Here is a 24,132-nt window from a genome sequence, read left to right on the forward strand (position 1 = left end):
GAAGGAAGGAAGAAAGGAAGGAAAGAGGGAAGGTAGGTAGGAAGGAAGGGAGGAAGGAAGGAGCATCTAAATAGCATATAAGACCAGTAATCCAGTGTCTAGCATGCATACTAGTATTTTCTACAATCAATCAATCAATCAAGTCAATGAATGTAGTAGCAGTAGGACTCACAGTGAGGTACCAGGTGCATTTACTGTTGGGCTTGTAGTTGCTGGGGAAGCCTTCACTGGCCACGAAGCCCGAGTCTGTTACTACATGACCTCCACAGTGGAAGACTGGCCTGAGAAAACGACAGAGAGAAAGAGAGATAGATAGAGAGATAGAGAGAGAGATAGAGAGAGAGACTGAGTTCATACACAGACGCCACTGACTTTTCGACTCTGTTTTTCTGGAGGAAACCGCTCACTAAGCTACTGCAGAGATTGAAGGGTTTGCAGTAGAGCCACTGCATACATGTGCATGCACACACACGCACGCACGCACGCACGCACGCACGCACGCACGCACGCACGCACGCACGCACACACACACACACACACACACACACACACACACACACACACACACACACACACACACACACACACACACACACACACACACACACACACACACACACACACACACACACACGCTGGAAACCACAGCAACACAGTCTGCCTCTGTTCTTTGATTCTGAAGGGACCAATGAAGTCTCTTGGTTTGTGTTTTTGTAAAGGTTGTCCCAGCCAGGCAAGTCAGCGTGATAATATAGACACTGTGGCGAATCCAGAAACACACCCACGCACACACATATATACACAAACATGCACACACACACACACACACACACACACACACACACACACACACACACACACACACACACACACACACACACACACACACACACACACACACACACACACACACACACACACACACAACACACACACACACACACACACACACACACAAACACACACGTGCACAGTACCACAAGAAAATTGTCGCTAGACACAACACATACTTTGGCTTCACTTTGAACCCTGCAAGCTGTAGTGTAGTGTACTACAACTCCCCTGATGTTAAGGTGTCACGTGTCTTGCTTATCATTGGTTACTGTTACGTGAACCAGAGACGCCCCGGAGCGCTCTGTGTCAGAATAAGGTAGCAGCCAGATGGACTGGCTGCGGTTTCACTGTTTACCTGTATGAATACCAAACTGTGAATAAAGCACAACTGAGCACTACCACGGTCTCTTCTATTAAGATACTACAGTGGCGACGAGGATAAAGGAAAACACACGTTTGTGTCCACCTCGGAAATAGAGGTTGTAGGCTTGTAGCCGAAGAAAGAATAATAGTCAAGCTAGCTTCCACGTTTATTTTCTCTTGAAACTCGTGGCGGGGAAGTGCAAAAAGGAATGGCGCTGTACAGTCTAGAAACGGGACTGGTGTTTGATGAGACGATAGAGACATTTGAAGCATATGAAGAGAGACTTCAGCAGTTTTTCATCGCAAACAACATAGCGGCAGGCCGGCAAAGGGCTGTGTTTCTCTCCGTGGTAGGAGCTAAAACGTTTACATTGCTCAAGGATTTGGTGGCACCGGACAGGCCAGGCGACGTGGACTTGAAGGACTTGTTAACGGCAGTGAGAGCCTATTTTTCACCGAAGAAGAATGTGCTAGCAGAGAGGTATACGTTCAGAAATCGCAAACAGCTCTCTGGTGAATCGCTCACGGAATATGTGGCGGCATTGAAAGAATTGGCTTCTTGGTGTGTGTTTGGAACATCAATGGAAGAGCAGCTTCGTGACCAGTTTATCTGCGGTATCACAAGTAACAATCTGCGCAGTAAGCTGCTGAATGCAGCTTGTGACAGGGTCCTAGCGTGGACCAAGACGCTGGGGATCACCAACAACTATGAATGCACCGTGGTCAGCATGAAAAGGTTTGTGCCAGAGCCGCAGTTCAGAACCGACAGAGTGGAGATGACGGGAGGACAACGGGAAGGCGCTACGGGAGGACGGCGACCACCGGGAGCAGGAACAGAGCAGAGGAGCGGCAATGCGTCGGAATGTAACCGCTGCAACGGGAGAGGACATTCGGCGGGAGATTGTCGCTACAAGGATTTCCAGTGTCGGTTTTGCAAGACGACGGGGCATCTGGAGAGGGCTTGCAGGAAGAGGGGCCAATTCAACGGACAAGATCAGCGAGGGAGAGCAACGCGTGCGGCCCAGCACAGAGGCGGGCGAGGAGGAGGAGTCAACATGATCTCAGAGACTGAACATGAACAGGCAGAGTATGGGTCCGGTTCAGAGGAACAGACTCAAATGGGACTGTATACAGTCCAACCTAATATGGATTGTGAGTATGAGAAACCATACAATGTGTTTGTGAAATGTAATGATCAGAAAATATGTATGGAGGTGGATACAGGTGCCGCGTTGTCAGTCATATCAGAGAGTATGTACCATGCCAAGTTAAAAAATGTAACATTACTTCCATGTATGACTAAGTTGAAAACGTACACAGATGAGCCATTGGAGCTAATGGGGAAGATAATGGTCACAGTTGAGAGTGGGGAACAGAAGTTGCAGTTACCCTTAGTGGTAGCCAGGGGGCGGGGTCCTGCACTCATGGGTCGTAATTGGATAAGACCATTAAACCTAGACTGGTCTAAGGTCAACAGGATAGGGGATCCGGTGGAGTCCCTGTGTCAGACATATACGCAGGTATTTGGCAATGGTTTGGGTAAAGTGACAGGGGTTAAGGCTAAAATGTATGTGTCCCCACATGCAAAACCTAGGTTTTGCAAAGCTAGGTCTGTTCCTTATGCTTTGAGGGAAGCGGTAAACAAACAGCTAGATGACTTGGAGAAGCAAGGGGTTATTTCTCCAGTGCCACACAGTGAGTGGGCAGCACCCATAGTGAATATTCCAAAGAGAGACAACACGGTTCGCATATGTGGGGACTACAAAGAAACAGTAAATCCATTTCTGGATGTAGATCAGTATCCTCTTCCCAGAACACAAGACTTATTTGCCAAGTTGGCAGGAGGGAAACATTTTACAAAGCTAGATTTGACACAGGCATATCAGCAGATGGAATTAGAAGAGGAGAACAAAGTATGTAAAAGACATGTGAATCAAATGGTGTCAACTAAGTTACCACGAAACGGAAGAGCGAGTAATACTAGGGCCTGATGGTCCTCAGGTCAGGGGAAGTAGTAGACCAAAACGAAATGCAAAACCCCCAGACAGATTAGATCTGTAATCTCAGGAATCAGGGTAGGGGAGGAGTGTAGTGTAGTGTAGGACTACAACTCCCCTGATGTTAAGGTGTCACGTGTCTTGCTTATCATTGGTTACTGTTACGTGAACCAGAGGCGCCCCGGAGCGCTCTGTGTCAGAATAAGGTAGCAGCCAGATGGACTGGCTGCGGTTTCACTGTTTACCTGTATGAATACCAAACTGTGAATAAAGCACAACTGAGCACTACCACTGTCTCTTCTATTAAGATACTACACAAGCCAGTCAACAACACACTCTGTTAACAGTAGAATAGACTATTTCTTCATCCCTTCCTCTAAGCTCTTTCTAGTATCGTCCTGCACAATCGGAAGTATTGTTTTATCGGATCACGCCCCTATATATCTGGTCTACTCCCTGTCTGAAGAGAGGGCGCTGTCGAGGCGTTGGCGCCTCAACCCATACCTCCTCAAGGATGATATGTGTGTCTCCTATTTCGAATCGGAATTAAAAATGTTCTACTCAATTAACTTGCATTCTACGGATAACCCATCTCTGCTCTGGGAAACATCCAAGGTATTTTCTCGCGGACTGATTATGTCTTACGTATCATCCAAGAAACGCAAGAAAATGAACAATGCAAACTTCTTGAATCCAAACTAGCCGACCTTGAGAATCAACATGTTTCAAACCCAGCCCCGGCTGTGCTTATAGAGCTTACGGCCACCAGAACCACGTTAAACACTCTTTTGATCCAGGACGTCGAATAATCTCTTAAATTTGCCAAACAGAGAATGTACGAACATTGTGACAAGCCTGGTAGGTGCCTAGCTAACTTGGCAAAAAAAAGGGCTGACACCCAAATAATAGCCTCAATCTCGGACTCCAACGGGATCAAGTCCTTTGACACCAAAACTATTCAAAAGAGTTTGCCTCTTTCTACGCCCAACTCTATAGGACCGAACGACCCGACGGTGCTCTCTCTGACATGCAAGCTTTTTTCGCTGACTTGCACCTCCCTAAGGTATCGAAGGATCAGAACTTGCTCCTTAATGCCCCAATTACGAAGGAAGAAGCTCTGGGCGCCCCTTAAGGCTATGCCATCTGGTAAGGCTCTGGGCTTGGATGATTTCGGATGCGAGTTCTATAAGGAATTCGGTCATATTCTTTTGGATCCCCTGCTGGCAATGTGTAATCACTCCTCTGAGGTGGGGATATTACCCCAGTCCCTACGGGAAGCTAATATTTGCCTTCTCCTTAAGAAGGGTAAATGCCCTGAAAAGTGTGCCTCCTATAGGCCTATAGCCCTACTTAATTCGGACCAAAAATTGCTCTCCAAGATCCTGTCCATGCGCCTAGAAAAAGTACTCCCTTTTATTATTAACGAAGATCAGACTGGTTTTATTAAGGGTAGGAACTCTACCGACAACATAAGACGGCTCCTTAATATCATCCAAATGACTCGTGAGACAGACCACTCCGCGGTGGTTCTGTCTCTCGACGCGGAGAAGGCATTCAACCGTGAAGAATGGCCGTATTTTTTTCTAACCCTCGCTGAATTTGGCCTAGGAGACACTTTTATTGACTGGGTCAAGGTTATTTACAACTCACGGATGTCGGCGGTCCTGACTAACGGGCTTAGGTCTAACAACTTTCCTCTACAACGGTGGAACCCCCAAGGGGATCCTCTTAGCCCTTTACTATTTGACATGGCCATAGAACCACTCGCTCAGGCCATAAGGCAGTCAGCCGAGATCTCAGGTATTAGAGTGGGCGAGAGGGAATACAAAATCACTCTTTACGCGGACGACGTACTGATCTTCATATCTAAACCTGACTCTTCTATCCCATGCCTAACCCGCATGATCTCCACATTTGGAACCTTCTCGGGGTACAAAATTTACTTTTCCAAATCCGAAGCAATGCCACTTGGGACACTTAAATCCATTCCGATCTTGCCCGAGCCCTTCCCATTTCGCTGGTCGCCCTCCGGCTTTGTTTACCTAGGAGTATTGTTTAAGGCCAACTTTTCCCCCCTTTTAGACACCATAAGGGCAGACTTAGTTAGATGGGCCCTTTTACCAATCTCCTGTCTGGGTAGGATAGCCCTCGTCAAAATGAACGTACTCCCCAGACTATTATACCCTCTCCAAATGATCCCAGTGCTGCTGACAAACAAGGTTATCAAGGTGCTAGAAGGCTGGCTAAGCTCTTTCATTTGGAATGGGAAGAAACCGTGTCTGAAAATGGCCAAATTACAGATAGATAGTGAGGATGGCGGTCTAGACCTACCTAATATTAGACATTACCAACTAGCAGCACACCTTAGGGTACTTGTCGGCTGGTTCAGATCAGACCCACTGTCAATCTGGCTGGACATTGAATCCTTGCAGTCTAAGTCCCCCCTATGGAACCTACTATTTATCAGAGACTTTAAGTCTGTTAGGAAAATATGCTCCAACCTCATCACACTATGCTCCGTCAAGGCCTGGAAGACTGTCCGTAAGGTGGAGGGCCGAGCCAAGCTGACCTCTCCTCTTACCCCGATCGTAGGCAATGCAGACTTTAAGCCAGACCAAATTGGTGGCGGCTTCAAGACCTGGCATAAGCAGGGCATAACTGATCTTGGCCACCTGTTTGATGGCCAGATCCTAATGTCCTTTACACAGCTGCATCAGCGGTATGGCCTATTGAAAGCGGAATTTTTTAGATACCTACACATTAGGCAGTTTGTCACCAAGGACACCTCACTTTTAACTAACAGCTCCACCTCGCAGGTGGAGAAAGCCCTCTCCTTGCAGATCCCCAAAAAACAAATACCTATCTTCTATAGTACTCTAAAGCTTAATTCATCTTTATCTTCCATTGTTACAAAACAGTCCTGGGAAAAAGACCTGGACATAGAGATCACAGATGTAGACTGGCAGGATGCATGGACCTACACAAAAAAAATCTCTGTTTGCAACCGCACCAAGGCTATTCAAGTTAGAATCTTGCACCGCATTCATATTACCCCTGCCCTTAAGAGTAAAATGGATCCCAATACATCCCCACTTTGCTTTAAATGCAAGATAGAGACTGGAAACCACGTCCACTGCTTTTGGACCTGTGTAAAGCTTCAGAGCTATTGGTTCGACATCGTAGAGGAACTATCTGACATATTTCACACCCCCATCGAGCTGGATCCCCTCTGCCAAAGCTCGACAAATGTACCCCACTGAGGCCCCCCACAACCATCAGACCGGGGAGGACCGAGCCCCCCGACCCTCCCTAATGGAGGATACCCTCCCTATTGGAGGACGGGAGGGAGACAGATCCGACCGTGCGAAGAGGAACTCAAGCAACTCAACGCACAGGGTGAGCAGACCGCGGCTTGACCCCACGACTACGCACACAACCCGCATGCCACCAGGGAACGAACGGAAGGAACAACCCTCGTTACTGCCTCCATAATCACGGGGTCAAGAGCAAACTCAACCCCGTGGCAAGGCCGTAGCAGCGGAGCGCGAAGGAAGACCCAGACCCACTGAAGGGACTGGATCCCCTGGAAAAAGGGGGCCCGGAGAGGTCAATGACGCCAGGCATCAAGACCCCACCAGGCGGTCACTTAGTATTCGCCAGCGTATTCGGATAGAGCCCCTCCAAGAGCGGGCCCTTACCCCCCAATAGTACACCGCCTGGCACACTGACCCTGCAAAACAGGCAGTCAGCATGGCCATAAAGCACTCAAAAAAGGTTAACCAACAGAAGCAGGCCGCGCACCGGGGAAACCAGGCAGCAGGCTGTAGACCTGAGCCTGGAGCACTGCGGACGAGACAGGTTCCAAAGGGGTCAACTGAAAACAGCCCCCCCGGCGGAAGGGGCATATGCTGGCGTTGTTGAGCACCATGACAAAGCCTCCATCAAAAAAAACCCACCCAGAGGGATCGAGGCAGAGAAGGCTGACACGATTGGCAGACGTCATGAACGTGCAGGGGCACACTCAACCGAGTAACCCGGGAGTTGACTCCGCTCCAACACACCAGGGAATCAACCACCCTCTCGGTACACAGACGGTGGTTGTTCCTATAACCCCTCAAGAAAAAACTCCAAAACACACCTGCGGGTATACACTGGCTATACCGCAGTACAAGTGTTTCTGTTTTCAAAAAGGGTTATCCCAGGCCTACGGTTTCAACGAAACATTACTTCGGACCGGGCCCGGCGGCTCGGGAAGCACACAGAGTTACCAGAGGAGGTCCAGAAGACTACCCCAACAGCCCCCTCTTCGCCATGCGTGAGAGAGGAGCGAAAGAAAGGAGAACCAGTCCCTTAGGATAGGGCCAGGTACAACGTGTACCCAACAAAGGGTCTCCATAACGCCTAACCCTGTGACACCCGGGCCGACCCGGCATTTTTCCCCCCGAAAAAAGCACAAGTCCCTCAGGGTACCAGAACAGCAGATCTGCAACCCCGGCGGACAACGGGTTAACTGACCTGGACCAGCGCGACCAGAACCAGTCCCGTGCCCTAACCACGCCGACATGCCCACTCCAGAAGAGGGGGTAGGTATGCGTGTCGATCTAAAAACATGAAAAGAGGGCGCCACCCAGACGGTCCCGTTTGTACCGCGCTCAGTGGCCCACCCCAAGGGCGTGAGACCCCTCTACCTATGTTCTGATCTATTCCGTTATCATCCCCCAGATATGAACGAGAATTCATCGAGACAACCTAGTAAACTGGCGCTCGGAAGAGACAAAACTCCATCCTAGTTGCCCTATAAAACGCTGTTTTAATAACGAGCAACCAAGGCGCACTTAGCCCGCTGCGTGATTCTTAACAGAAACACCCCGAGCCAGCACTATATACGCGTCGAGACCCAAACACATCAATGGATAGTCTAACAAGACACCAGACATTGTTCCTCCAAGTCGCCTGGGAGAACAACACGGAGCCGTCGTGCTTCATGTTCCTTCCTCTTTTTATTTAAAAAAGAAAGAAACATAGACTGACATGAATCCCACGTGACGCAGCTGAGGGTAATTTTTTTTTACATTTTTACATCCCGCCACCCTCGCCACAGGGAGGAGACGGAAATCCCCAGAGAGACTTCCCACGCGAGCTGTATAGATTGAAAAGAATATATTGCAACATTTGAGCTATGTAACACTTGGGTTAGGGCTCTCCGAGGAGGAGGCACGGAACCAATACACACTCAATAATCGAATTGAATCGAATACACACACAATAGAGCAGAACTCCTTTTTTTGAAGTTCTACTCACCTTGACAATCTGAGGAGGAGGCTCTGAACTCTGAGGAGGCTCCCTCACTGGGAAGGAGAGTCCGAACTCACAGAAGGCACTTCTCTCTCAGGAGGAGCTTCGTGAGGAGGAGCTCTGACAACTCCCTGAAACAGATCCATAACATGGACCTGAACAACCCACGGAAGTCTTACCACTAGAGACGCGCTCAGTGACGTACTCTATGGCGGGGGAATTCCCGCGGTGCACACTCCCAATCTTCCAGGGCGTGGGACCAGGAAACTCCCTCCCCCCCCCCTCTTACCCTGTAATGTGCCGAACAGCAACGTGACAGGAACCTTGAAGGACAGGAGGTTTTAACCCCTGACCAATCAGAAAAGGGGAGGAAAGGATTACCAGTTCACCCCTTTACGACCCCTCACCCATGATACGATGTAATGACAAGTAGAGCATGACACAGTCATAGCCTGCTACATGAAGCATCGAACAGCCTCACATAGCTCATGTGATAACCTGCTACCTGAGTTTTACTAAGGAAAACACAGAACAGAGAGGGCCCCTTTAAGAGCCCCGGTCCAGACTTACACATGTGCTTCTGTGGGCCAAACTAACCCAGTTGTAGATCACAAAGACACACACAACCCTTCATCACAACAAAAAATGGCACAGTACACTCTTACTACAGAGGAACGCCGTTTTTCATAACGAGAGAAGACAGAATCCTCGATTATGTATTGGCCACAGGCCTTGCTAAGCACACATGATAAGTGACCAAACAATCTTTTCTTTAGGAAAAAATTGTTTCTCAAGCGGAAAGCACAACCCCAGCAATTAAGCTGAGGGTTACATCGTATCCCCACAAACACAGTGACACAATATATTGTAACCAAACATGTCTGAGAGGAGGGGGGGAAGCCCCAGGGAAACCGGGGAGATCACCTCTCCTACCTTACCCTTGATACGACCAAGTTGAACAGGTAACCCTGTTAATATGTGAACACACTGTTCATTGTCATCACAGGCTGAGAAAGAATTCATTCCTCAATCACATGTCACTAAGCATAGCTTCACAGGTTAATTAACCCCCTTAGTTGTGAGTTCACCCACGTTACAAACGTTACATGAACACACATGTTCTCGTCACAACTAACCAGATAATTTTTACACATGTAAACAACAACGCCGATTTCTATGGAGAGAGAAGCTATACCAGTGACAAGACAATTCACACACAACACGCGTCGTATCCTCAATGTATTGCAGCAACACACGTTTTGGAAAACATCGTTATTACAAAACATTTAGAAGGGAAGGAAAGAAGAAGTGTTTAAATTCCGGTCGGTACTCCTACCCTGAGCGCAGGCCGAGAGAACTGCAATCCGGTTAACGGGACACCGAAGTCGAACACGGCATCTCCCGCGTTGGCGACGAGGGTAACGTCGCTGCGCCACCCAGCCGCTACGTTTCTCCATGTTGACGCAGTCCTCGCTGGCAGGGCTCCCGGTGTAGGTTCGACTAACATCCTCTGTCAAAGATGACGTCGTAGTCAGAGTGTTTAAGGCATGTTATAGTCATAGCAACGTTCAACACTGTAGCATTAAGCTAACAGCCGCTCTCGACTGATAGCAACAAGCTAACGTTTCCTAGCCTAGTGACACAACGGGCTAGCGCCGCAGCTAACAGCTGACTGGCTAACAGGTAGGCCACAACTAGCACGCAAGCTAAGCAGCTATCACCTGAACTGTACACAACGACATAACAAGCCACACTTCAGACAGGCCGCCGTCTGAAACCCTCCTCATCCTTAAGAGAGAAGAGAAAAAGAAATGTCAAACACAGTTTTCAACAGTGATTTTACCAGACATACGGCGGAGCCGGCACAATTCCCATCTGGGCTGCAGCCGACTTGAACATGGATCTTCCGATAATGAAAATCCATGCCCACATTTCCTCGTTTAGGGTGTACTTCCACTCAAGTGAAAGATGGGGCCTGCACGGGACAGAGAAGCACGGGTTTTAACCAGGCCTCTGTCGCGGCCCACTAGTTGACCATCATGGGCTTCAGACCAAGATCCTCCGTCCGCCGCTTAAGAAGCCGAGCAGAGGACCCCAATCTGGGGCCGGCGTTCGTAAAATTGTCAGCTAACCCCCACAGCATCAACAGACAACCAGAGCTTGCAAGCAAAACAGTACTTACCCCACCCTGGAAGCCACCGCTTCCTCACAACAGTCGGTGCTTCCCACAGTCCAGCTGTATGGCCGGAGGGCCAAACCCATCCAGCCGCAGCAAGGAGGACTGCAGTTGGGGAGCATGTCAGCGGCGCGAGCCCCTAATACGAAAAAGCCGGTGTAGGTCACTCAGAATGATCATCATCTTCCAGACACTCCAGTGACGAAGACAATATCGCCGTATTTTCTCGAAAATAGTGAGAGAGAAAATAAAGATATGATGTCAACGTATCTCCCGTTCTTTTGTTTTCCAACTTTCTTCTACTAACAACCTCGTCAAGTGTGGGATCTACCGAAGGCACTTCCTTGTGGTGAAAGTGAAGAAGGAGGCGAGTAGGTGACCACACACCTGCTTATGAAGGTAAGCGGATAGGGGTGTGGCCAGACGAATGTTGGGATGTAAAGGTACATTGTGGAATTTTTTATTCAGTGATCGTGCACGAAGTGAAGTGCGTGCAGAATGATGCTGAGCGGAAGCCATAATGAAATAGAACTGTCACATATTGGACCTGCGCTATCCACCACTGTACTCGCCGGATTTCCCCATTACCCATAACCTTCCAATAGACCAATGCTGCCTTGTTTTGTCTGATTGTGCTGGCATTGTTGCCAAGGGAACCGTAACTGATGTGAAGGTGCTTACATATACACGTACACATGCACACGCTCACACCACACATATACGCATGCACACACATAGAACACACGTCACTCACACACATGCAACATGCAAGTGTAAATTACACAGGCATATCAAACATTCACACATAAAACACGCACATAGGTAAGGCACACGCACACATGGGTAGGCAGAACACACATATATGTAGCACACATAGATAATGCACACACATAAGAGCCACATTTATTTTAAATTTAATTTTTATTATTTTACTTTCTTGTTTGCCTGTCTTGTGCTGTTATTATTGTTGTCGTCGTTGTTGTTATTGTTACTATTATTATTATTATTATTATTGGTAATGTTATTGTATGTGTTACACACACATTATACACACACTGACACCTACACACACACACACACACACACACACACACACACACACACACACACACACACACACACACACACACACACACACACACACACACACACACACACACACACACACACACACCAAAGCAGGGGTACACACACTCACTCAACTCCAATTTTACAGGACGAGTCCCTAAACTCATTCATTCAGCGTTTGGCTGAGCATAAACATTTAATGGAAGTAACTAGAAAGCGTTTGGTGGTTTGGAGCGCGCAGCTCAGCCATAACGTTGATATCACTTCAACTATACCTCAGACTATAAAGACTGACTTCATATCTCCATCTTCACTGTGTGGTTGGGTTGAGAGAGGACGACCCCCTCGTTAGCCAAAAGGAAATATCACAACCCGCGATCACCTCGATTGTGTTGCCTGTGGTGCATTTTTCCCTATTGTTAGGTTTTAGTGAGTTTTTCCTTACCTTTGCGTGGGGTATGTCTGGGAGTGCTTGCATTCATTCATTTATTTGGATTTATTTTAAATTTGTTGGACCTTATGGTGTTCTTGTTTTGTTCTTGACTTATTGTTATGTTTCTTCTTGACTTGTTTAAAGAAGACGTGTCCGGCCCATGGGGACATTAACGTGTGTTGTCGGGCCTTACAAATAAATTTGATTTGATTTGATTTGATTTGATTTGTTGGGAACTTACCGGATCTCAAACCCCGCCCTCTTTTATCGTCCTCCAATAAAGGGGAATTGATTGATTGATTGATTGATTGAAAACTTTATTAACAGATTGCAGAATGGGTACAATACAGTACAGCTCAATACTAACAACTGCTAAGAGGATGCAGACCAGAAAAAGACTTTCGTCATGTTTACATAAGGGTCCTCCATTTTCAATTAATCAAGACTGAATTTTGACATTTACCAGGGCCAGTTTCTAATTGGAAGCGACGGTTGTGATTGGAGGATGGAGAAAAGAGGGCGGGGTTTGAGATAGGTAAATTCCTGACGCACCGAATGTCACTTTTAGTCATTTAGCTGACGCTTTTATCCAAAGCGACTTACAAGTTCTGTACGACAAGTCAGCAGGAAAGGGTACAACTCTTTCAACTGAGTAAGAATGATCATCAAACAGTGCTGAAACTTGAGTGCTGCAGTGTTGAGTGCATAGCAGTAGAGACATATTAGTATATTATGAAGAGTGCATGATAGTATAAGACAGTAAGAAGTATTTTATTTTATTTTATTATTTTATTTCAGATATTGATTGAAGAAGTGTGTTTTTAGTCGACAGCGAAAGATTGGTCGGGTTTCGGCTGTCCTAACTGTGTTGGGAAGTTCGTTCCACCATTATGGAGTGAGGAGATAATCTGATCCATTACTTTAGACCATTAGTTTGGGGTCACTGGGCAAAAGAAATTATAACAGATAGAATGAAACGTGCTACATCCTACGGCGGCGCTTGGTGAAAATAGTTTTGGAGAAATTCCCCCATGATACTGATATACCCTGTTTTGGTAGCAGCCCAGTATCCAAGGACATAATTGGTTCAGTCTCAGACTGCCACGAGGTAAACAAGTGGGTTGTTGGCTCCTCCAAGGAAGGCCAGAGGAATCATTATGTGACCTCAGACCTGTATGTTGTGACAGTGAATATATATAATATATATTTTTAACCACTTTTGTCCTCTCTGTCAGTCTAAAAGGATGTTGACAGTTATGGTACCCATCATTGTATTGTATGATAAGGTTGGGTGGTCCTCTCTGGCAGAGAGACGTGACTTGCACTGGCATGTTTCTGTACTAGTTCGCCACAAGGCTGTATTCTTAGCCCTTTACTGTTCTCTCTCTGCACTCATGACTGTACTGCTTCCTATGATAACAATCTGATAGTAAAGTACGCTGATGATACTACTGTCATTGGGAGTATAAACTCAAATGACGAGTCACTTTACAGATCAGAGGTGCAGAACCTAGTTAGGTGGAGTGAGACCAATAACCTCACCCTGAATGCTTCCAGAACGAAGGAGCTAGTCATCGATTTTAGACGTAGCAAGTTATCCCATCTGCCATTACCATAAATGGCTCAGAGGTGGAGATGGTGAGCAGTTTTACATTTCTTTGGGTCATTATTTCAAATGACCTGAGCTGGCACTCCAATACAAGAACCATTGTTAAAAAGTCCCAGCAACGTCTTTTCTTTCTTAGGAAACTGAAAAAGTTCACTAATAACAGAGTGATTCTACATAACTTCTATCGCTGTGTGATTGAGAGCGTTCTTAATTCCTCCTGTACTGTATGGTTTGGTAACATTATAGACCAGGAGAAGAAATCTCTGAACAGAATTGCGTTTCGCATGCAAGACAATCAGGGTTAGTCTGCCAACTCTAGAAGAGCTCTATGGTGCCAGGCTGCTTTCCCGTGCCTCTGGCATTATCAACGACCCCTCTGGTCACCCAGCCGCAGGCCTCTTTGTCCCCTTCCCCTCGGGCAGACGCTAATGCTCTATCACATGCTCTACCTCTCGGTTTACTAAGAGTTTCTTCCCCAGTGCTGTGCGCAGCCTGAATAACTCCAAAGGCTAGATTTGTATATGATCTTATTCTTAATTTGGTGTGTTACTCGTCAGGTTGTGGAGGTGCTGTTTCTGTGTGTGTGTGCATTACGCACTTTGATTATATGCACTTTTACTGTAAATTGTGCCGCTATGCATCATGCACTTTACTATGATATGCACTTTAGGGGGAGCATTTGTCCTTTTATACTGTCTGTGTTTTTCTTACTGTCCATGTTTTTTTTTTTTTTACTGTTTCCTCTCTGCTCCTGTATTGGTATGTTGTAGACACACAATGTTGCTCTGTACCTGTGTTCCAATGTGGATTCATCCATACATGGCAAATAAAATCTCTGACTCTGACTCTGACTATGAAGTATAGTATAAGTATAATATAATAGTATGTATATTGGCGATCTCCCTACATCACCTCACTGCTGGACTGGAGCTCTGGACCTCATCACACTCGCTCTGGTGATTGTCTTTTACACTCAAGGTTCCTAGAGTTTGCACTGAATTAGGAAAATCTGCTTTTAGCTTCTGTGCCCCAGAAACATAGAATGTCTTGAAATGCACTTTAAAACTCAATTCATTAGTATCTCTTGGTCAGTTTAAATATTTAATAGCAAACCACTTCACCACAGTCTGCAGTTGTTTTTAAAGGTTTAATTGATTGACTTTCTGTGTCTATGTTTTCTTTTTCTGTATTTATTATATGTTGTATTTCTCGACATCGTTGTAAATGAGAGCTCTCAATGATCCTTCCAGATTAAATAAAGATTGAATGGAATGTTCATGTCTCTTCTCAAGGCCTCCTGCCCTTCTCCTCGCCTGCTGTCTCTACTCCTGTGACCGATAGTTATAGTTATAGTTATATGAGTACTGGCTAAGCGTCCCGCTCTTCGCCATATTGAGATATACCTCATCTCCTGTACCTACTGTACTACATGAACGAAAACAAAACACCCTTGCACTTGACCAGGCCCCGCCCCAGTGACCTCCCTATAAGTCACCAGGCGTGGTCACACTCGCCCTTCCTCGGGAAGAGTTTTCCATCAGAACCCCCCCCCCAAGGGACCTCAGGGCGCGCTAAGAGCGGGACACTTAGCCAGTACTCATATAACTAGGTTATATACATAACCTATAGTTATATACTCGTACTGGCATCTCATCCCGCTCTTCGCCATATTGAGATATGGGGCAGAACGGACGCGAGGCCCGACAAATGCACCCCCTGAGGACCCGCAAGCCCTACCACCAGGGGGGAGGGGAGTCCCGTCACCCCCCCTTCCTAGCGAAGAGGGGGCGGCAGTCAACTCCACCCAAGTGCGAAAAAGGGGGAACTAGAAACCCCTAAACGCACAGCACAGGCGGGACCACGTGTGACACAACACCTTGTGGCACACACCCACACATCCCTGCTAACCCACCGAAAGGCGGGAAGCAGGAGAGGTTCCAGACCTCAGAACCGCCTGGGAGACAGAACCCCCAGTCATGTCCATGAGGTAAAACCTAACGAAGGGACCCGGGGAGGACCATGAGGCCGCAGCACAGATGTCCTCCACCGAGGCCCCTCCTAACAGGGCGGCAGAGGCCGCCACCCCACGAGTGGAGTGCGCCCTGACACCCCCAGGGGGGGCCAACCCAGCCAACGTGTAGCAAAGGGCAATGCCCTCGCACAACCAATGGAACAGGCGCTGTTTCGACAGTGCCTTACCAGCACGAGAGCCACCGTAACAGAAGCGGAAGTGATGGCTAGCAGGAACGCAGTCTTGAAAGACAGCTGTTCCAAGGTGTCTGCTCAAGAGGCTCAAACGGGGCCTCGGACAACCGGCCGAGGACCAATTGAAGGTCCCAACTCGGAGACAGAGAATGTTTCACCGGCTTAAGGCGCCGAGCGCCAAGCAGGAAACGCTTCACAAGAGGGTGGCTGAACAACGTAACGCCCTCAAACCCCTCATGACAAGAGGATATAGCCGCAGCATATAACCTCACCGTCGAAGCCGACAGTCTATCAAAAATAGACTGAAGGAAGGTAAGGACAGCATCCAGGGGGCAGGACACTCCCAGCCCCCCACCTTACACCACTCTTGGAAAATATGCCACATACCCGTGTAAACCGCGATAGTGGAGGGAGCATGCGCATTCCGGATGGTGTCAACCACAGAAGGATCCATCCTCTCCAGACTCACCCTCTCACCAGCCAAACCATCAGCGGCTGGCCCAGCACAGGGAACTGACACAGAGACCCGTGCGCTTGAGAGAGGGCCCGCGATGACCATGGAACAGGCCACGACGGGGCTACCAAGAGCTGGATCAGGACCGGGAACCACACAGCTGCGCCCCGGTCCGGCGCAATCAGGATCAAGGTCCTGCGCTCCTCAACGTACCCGCCCCAACAACTGACCTAACAGATGTATGGAGGGAAAGAATCCCAGGCGGCCACGGCATCGGTCCCAGACCTGCCTGACTATGTCCAGACGTAATCCCCACTCGTCAGGGTGAGGACCGCCCCGCGACATCACACCTGTACCCACATTCACCCTGCCGGGGATGTGGAGAGCCCTCAGGCTGCGCAGATGGAGAACGCCCAAAGCCAGCCGCCCGCCGCCCGGTGCAGACGGGGGGAGCGTACTCCTCCCTGTCTGTCGATATACGACGCTGATGTCGTATTGTCCGTCCTGATCAAACACCGTTTGAGGACGAGAAGGACCGCCTTCAATACCAACACATTGAACGTAGCGCAGACCGGGCAGCAAGGTCTTGCAAGCTGCCCCCTACTGCCAGGCCCTCCCCAGAGGGCGAGGTCCCCCAGTACTGACACAGGAACCTTAGCCGCTTCCACTTGCCTCTCACCGGGTCTATTTTCATACTGGAAAAACCACCTCCGTATCCTCCTCATGAGGTGAAGAGGAGGCCAAGAGGGACCACGGAATGAGCAGATGCCATCATACCGAGCAGGCGTATCACGGACAGCGCCGTAACCGTCCTAGGACAGAACCTCCCGAGCGTGTCGATAACATGCTCTGAGAGGGATGCCCATAGTACTCCACCCGTTGACTGGGAAGAGGAGTACTCTACTTCCAGTCTACAGCAAACCCCAGGCTGGTGAGGAATTCCACCACCTGCCTGGTATGAGACCTGACGATCCACCTTGACCGCCAAGGACCAGAACGTCGTCAGGGCAGAATACACTTCGTAACCCCTGACGACGCAGAGGCCCCAGTGCGGCCTCCACGCACTTGGTGAAGATGCGGGGAGCCAGAGAAAAACCGAACGGCAGCCTCTGGTACTCAAACGCTAAACCCTGCAAAGGAAGCGTAGGTAAGCCCTAGGATGGAAGATCGGGGATGCGAATACGCATCCTACAGGTCTATGGAGGAGAACCAGGCCCCCACCTGACAGTGTTCAACAGGTAGGAGACGGTCCAAAATGCTGAACCTTCCCATGGGACAGGTCCAGCATGGGTCCGACACCCCCCCCTCCCGATTTCTCGCACAAGTTGTTCTGCAGCTGGACATGCAAGATGTGAGGCCCCCATGGGTTCCTACACACCGTAGCCCTGCAGTGATATTACTACCACCCAAATCACGCGCACCTGCGAGACCACTGCCAATCTTTCAGGAGTGGGAGGCACCAACGTGATACCCGGCCTGGCGAAGGCGAGGTCGGGGAAGCCTGCACTGTTTGCCTCAAAAAAGGTCTCGAGCCCCCCTGCTGACAACACTTGTAGTTGACAGACGTAACACCAGGCTCAACCAAACACAGCTTATGGTGTGGGAGCCACTTGACAGCACAACATTCTTATGGACAGACCCAGGCTCAGCCATCAACTGGGTGTCAGTCCCTGTCCCCATGAGAAGCGAAACGTGGGGCCGCATGCGCTTCATTGAAGGCCCGCGGCCCGCAGCCAAAGGAAAACAAATCAGAGCCCCTTTTCCGCTGGTGTTGGGGGAGGGAGTGATCGGAGAGCGGGCTGCACACGGCCGTGCTCATCCAATGTGGCCAATCCCTCGGCCGCCAAGGCTGTCGGCCTTGTGGACACCTGTTGACTTAACACCCAGGGTACCTCCGGCGGGGGAAACATGGCCGCCGGTTGAGGGCCTCACCACAGCCGCTGGCGAGGCCGTGCTCTCACCTCTGGCTGCACGGCATGAGGCGGTGTGGGGCCTAGGTCCAATACCGCCCGCGCTCCAGCGGAAGACCAAAGATCCTCTGCGGAGAGGGGAGCCCTGAGGAGGGAAAAATTATTTTTAACTTCTCACCCCCTCAAAGGCAGACCAATCCAACCAAGATGTCTGTAAACAAGCGTTGACAGCATCCTAGCCCTCCCTGCGGTTATAGCTTGCGGCTAGGTCAAAGGTAATAACGTCAACAACCTCGCGCGATGTTTCGACGTCGGCTGGCCCTCATGGCCCCGCCACCAGACACCATTTTTGACTGAAAAAAACAGCAATGTGAACAAAGTTACTAACCGCTGCTAATTCTATACCATGGCGGTACAGGCTTAACAGCCCACCAACCATCCGCCGGTCCGACCCACCTCATGGTGTCGGCCGGGCGGGGCACTGTTTCAACATGCCAGAGGCAAAGGACTGATGCCACCTGCTTCATAAACACGGAGCACCAGTGGTGGTTGCAACCAGCAACCTCCACTGTGGTGTGCACCCATGAAGGGGTTAATGAATAAATATAAATAAATAAAATAAATAAAATAAATAAAATAAATAAAATAAATAAAATAAATAAAATAAATAAAATAAATAAAATAAATAAAATAAATAAAATAAATAAAATAAATAAAATAAATAAAATAAATAAAATAAATAAAATAAATAAAATAAATAAAATAAATAAAATAAATAAAATAAATAAATAAACTAAAAACACCATCAATACACTGTAGAATGGGCTAGCCCATACACACAACGTTAAGGGGATGCGGACCAGAGAAAACCAGTCCCGCATACCATTCATAATATTCACAAAAAGCACACCAGCCCTAGACCTCAGCCCATTCACCCATGACAAAGGTAAACAAATCCACCCAATACCACCAACAGTAGACACCGATTGACCGTCAGCATGAATGGTTAAGAGGAGGGAAGACCTTTTAAAAAGACATCCCTCAGCGGGTGGAGAATTATCCGATGTTTTTCCCAATATGTTCATTATTATTATTCTTCATTATTATCATAAGTAACATTTATTGTATGTGTTTATTGCATGCGTTAGTTATTATCTGGTGCCGCCTAGTGGAGGCACTTTGGAACACGTATTGCGACTCTGGACAGGTAAGCTGTCTCTGCGCCGGCGCATCGCGCTATTTAAGTGACACTCTTAGCCATAGGCTGTAAGGTGAAAAGCCCTGTGGGCGAACTCTGACTGGCCAACGGTACGTTGCATTGTATGCGCCGTTAATATCCGCATTTATCTTTGATTCATATATCTAGTTACTAATTAATGCCGTTTATTTCCTTTCCTTTGTATAGGTAAATAATCTGACTACTGACTACACGCTGACTAACGTCTGATTGTACGCTGCTGACTAAACGCTGATTGACTACTGACTAACTACTGATTAAACGCCAACTACACCATCAAGTACTGGCGGTTGCTAATTGCAACCTAACTGTAACTGAGGGGTTACAAAACCCTGACTGTATTAAAGATTGTGATAGATTAAACCACTGCTAGTTATGTACTTTAGTTACTGGCCAGACAGTACATCAAATATAGATGGTGAACACCCACAAGAACACGGCATTGACAAAGAAATAGTATTTGAGGGTAATTTATTATTATTAGGCAACGTTAGGTTACAGAATGAGAATTAGGGTCGCGCTTGTATGGCGAAGAATATACGTAAAGTCAGTCAATAGCATGAGTCACTAAGAATAGCAGGAATCCTACGATGGGTCTAAGTTGACACCACCTGTCGTATAGTAGCAACTATATAGGGCAACACTGGTACCGACTGGAGACAATGGGTTCCCTCCGGGGGTGTAAGGCCTGGAGGGTAGAGGAATGTTCGGGTACTCCGTCTGATTCAATGAGGAATAAAGAGACTCCAGGTACAGGAGTCGGTCCTTGTAAACTCCCTTGATCAGCAGCAAAGCAATAATTGTAATCCAGATGCTCGACAGCACTGATGACAGCTAGCCAGCCTCCGTCCACGAGGCCAGCCCGAGTTGTAATCCTCACGAGGTTGAATCCCAAACGATAGTGGAAATCAACGATGCTCTTCTCCGGCTAACACGTTCCAAATCAATATAATCCAACCAGTAATGGTTCTGCAATCGCCGACGCCGATTCTCCTGTGTACATGTCCAACGGTTCTCCGCCTAGGACTCCTCGGGTGTGGGCGACGTATTTAGGCCACACAGCCTGGTTAAGTACACTAGCTAAAGACACGACGAACCGCTGGGTAATGCTACACACGAAAGAACTGTGGCCGCACGATATACAATAAATGAACGACTATTTACTTCACATTAGATTAAGTCGAACTCAACGTTACTTCATTAAACTCTGACACTTTTTACCATTCTATTCGCACGCGGTTCTCAATGCTCTGTTAGACGCAAGGTTGCTCACTTCACTGCACGTTGACTCGTGGTGAAGGTGGGTAAGGTACTGAACGTAACTGAATTGAACTAAGCCAAGTTACTGGTGTGCGCACCTTGCGCTGTATTTATACTTAAGTGAATATCTAGTCCCAACCTCAGTCCTTGTCTGGTATCACTACGCTGACTCCGGGCATGTTCCGACATGCCTGCAGTTGTCTTTGAACTTGCCGTTGGGGGCTTGCGCGCTGGCGCCTGGGGGCGCTGTCCAATAGGAGAGCGAATATTACTCTGGTCTGAACGCAGGTAAAGGGATATTCCGTGTATATATATAAATAATATACAAAGTATATCAAACAATAAAGGTAGATTCTCAGTTTAATCTGGCCCTTCACAACAGCCGCCTCCTAATTAGTCCGCACCTAATTAGTTAAAAGGGAGACAGATTAATAGTCCAGTCAACTGCTCAATGTCTGTTGTGGGGAGTAGGGCAATCTACAAAGCCAGTGGGTCATGATCGTCATCAGGGGGGTCAGGGAGCCTCGGCAACTCTATCAGCCTCGCCACGGGTCGGGTGTAGGTCCGCCCCTGGACAATAACTTCGGCCGCTCTGACCTTTCCGTCTGCACCAGTGATCACTTTGCTTACGCGGCCGGCCGGCCACATAGCTCGGGGTAGTGACTGGTCTATGATCATAACGACTGTGTTCACTTGTAAGTTGTCTCTATCCTTTACCCATTTCTGGCGGGTTTGGAGAGACGGTAGGTAGTGGAGGAGGAAACTGTTCCAAAACTTGTCAGCCAATACTTGACTGTACCTCCACATTCTTCGGCCGTTCGCTTCTTCGGGTCTGTACACCGTCTGTGGAAGCGCGGGGTCCAGCCGCCCCATCAAGAGAGTGTTGGGGGTGACTGGGTCGACATCTGCTACATCACTTGAGACGTACTCGAGGGCGTTGTGCTCGCCACTTGCGACAGTCTAGACGAGTCCGCTGGGAGCGACGTACTGCTTCTCTTCCGTTCAGTATCCAATAGCGACGTCGGATCTCAGCGAAGACTCTCTGCCCCAGCGTGGTGCACATCCTCGTCGTATTTCTTTATGATGAGCTCAGTGACATTGTGTCGGCTGTTGAGGACTATAGGAAACTTGACGTCATCCGTTAAGTCCCGGGCCCGTCTCAGACGACCACCCACCCTGATGAGGCCATGGGTGTCGCGCTCGGGGGCCAAGTGGAGCAGTCTGCTGTCTGACGGGATTGGCTTTGTTCCCTGCAGGCAGTCTAGCTCGTCGGGGAACGAGTCTCTTTGGGCTCGCTGTAGCAGAAGGAGTTCTGCCTCTGCGTAGTTCGATGCGTTAATGTCGGTAGTGGGGGGAACCTCAGGGTGGTGCCACAGGAATGTCTTTAGCTGCGCACTCTCAAAGGTGAGGCAGTCGTCTATGTTAGGGTCAGTGGGGACTGGGGTGTGCGTCAACCCACAGAACATAGATTTCTTGATCTCTGCCTCCTCTTGACTAGCCTCCCGAGGGGTGGGGGTAGGCCACTCTTCCTCCGGGAGCTTGAGGAACTCAGGACCGTCACTGTAGATATTGTGACGTGTGAGGTCATCTAGGGACATCCCCCGTGTGATGACATCGGCTGGGTTCTGTTTCGTGTCCACGTACCTCCAGCACGCTGATCCTACTAGGTCTTGAATCTCTGTGATTCTGACTCCCACGAAGACCTTGTATCTACAAGAATCGGACTGGATCCATGTGAGTACGGTCATGGAGTCTGACCACAAGATTGTTCTTTGCACCGGGATGGTGAGTTCACGTTGGATTAACGTGGCGAGTTGCGCGCCTACCAGAGCTGCGCAGAGCTCTAGACGCGGGATCGATTGTTGCTTGCGGGGGGCTATCCTTGAGCGAGCCAGGATGAAGGCTGTGTGTATTTCTCCTCCCTCCTCTCGGGCCCGCAAGTAAGCCACCGAACCGTAGGCCACTTCCGAGGCGTCGCTGAAGACGTGCAGGTCCATCTGGCACGTCTCCAGCCGCACTGTGGGTGGGAAGTAGCTTCGGCGTATGTTCACATTTTGGAGCAAGCTGAGTTCTCTCTCCCACTCTCTCCAGGTGGAAGCTAGGTGGTCGGGTATGGGGTCGTCCCAGCCCTGTTCCTTGTCCCACAGCTCTCGTACAATCATTTTCGCCCGAGTGGTGTAAGGTAGGATACACCCCAGCGGGTCGTATTGACTTGCGAGTGTTCTGTATACGCTCCTTCTGGTGGTCGGTAGAGGGGTCGACCTTCCCTGCTCCGTGGTCAGGGGTGTGTATTTGTAATGGAGCGAGTCTGTTTTGAAGCGCCAGACTAGGCCCAATGTCATTTCCTCTGCTTCACCTGGGGTGGTCGCCATCCAGGTCTCGCTGCTTGCTGCCTTTGTCTCTGGGGAGAGGCTGCGAAGTACTTGAGGGTCACTGCTGGCCCACTGCCGGAGATCAAAGCCGCCTTTGATCAGTGAGGCGCGGAGCTTGAGCAGGAGGGCTTCGGCTTCTTCTGGCGTCGAGACGCTTTGCAGACAGTTGTCCACGTAGAAACTCCTCTCTACACTTTGTCTGACCTCCTCGTCAGCTTCAGGGTCTTCTGTCACATGTTTTTGCAGTGCGAACGTAGCACAGCATGGGCTGCATGTGGTTCCGAAGGGGAGGACCTCCCATTGGTAGATGGATGGTTGCTCATCTTTGATCCTCTCTCTCCATAGGAACCGCAGCAAGGGCTTGTCCTCCTCCACTAGTCGCACCTGCAGGAACATCCCTTTGATGTCGCCGCTGATGGCCACCTTGTCTTGGCGGAAACGTAGTAGTACGCCGAGGAGAGAGGGGCCGAGTGTTGGGCCGGGCAAGAGTTCTTTATTCAGATTCTGTAGTCCGATCTGGTAGCTGCAGTTGAATACAATGCGATCCTTGCCGTTGTGGTGGACCTTGTGGTGGGGCACGTACCAAGATTCGATCGTCTGGTCGGCCTCTTGAATGTCAATTTTCTTTATGTGTCCCGCTGTGATCAGCTTTGTCGATCTCAGCGCGATACACAGTGGCTTGAGTGGGGTCTTTGGCTAGACGCCGCTCGGTGTTCAGTAGATATCGCTCTGTCGCTTCTTTTGAGGCGTGGAGGGTGGGCATACCCTCTCGCCTCAAGAGTGGAGTTGCGTATCTCATCACTCCATTGACCTCGACTCTTTGTCCTCTGCTCGAGGAGGGCTATGGCATAAGTGTCTTCCTTTGAGCGAACGAGTTTCTTTTCATTCTTAAAGGGCATCGCGTCTAGTGTCCATAGCC

The 24,132-nt window shown here is 48.9% G+C and overlaps 1 protein-coding gene across 1 annotated transcript in view; it reads right to left on the reverse strand.

Moving 5' to 3' along the window:
* The window catches only part of pcolceb (procollagen C-endopeptidase enhancer b), a 112,938-nt gene that overhangs the window by 52,679 nt on the left and 36,127 nt on the right, over positions 1-24,132 (reverse strand). The window contains exon 2 of the mRNA XM_084311793.1: positions 173-281. Coding sequence (XP_084167919.1) covers positions 173-281 — 109 coding nt within the window. The remainder of the gene's footprint in view (positions 1-172; positions 282-24,132) is intronic.

This window comes from Notolepis coatsorum, assembly GCF_963971535.1.
Source record: "Notolepis coatsorum genome assembly, chromosome: 4".
In the NCBI taxonomy this organism is placed as follows: Eukaryota; Metazoa; Chordata; class Actinopteri; order Aulopiformes; family Paralepididae; genus Notolepis; species Notolepis coatsorum.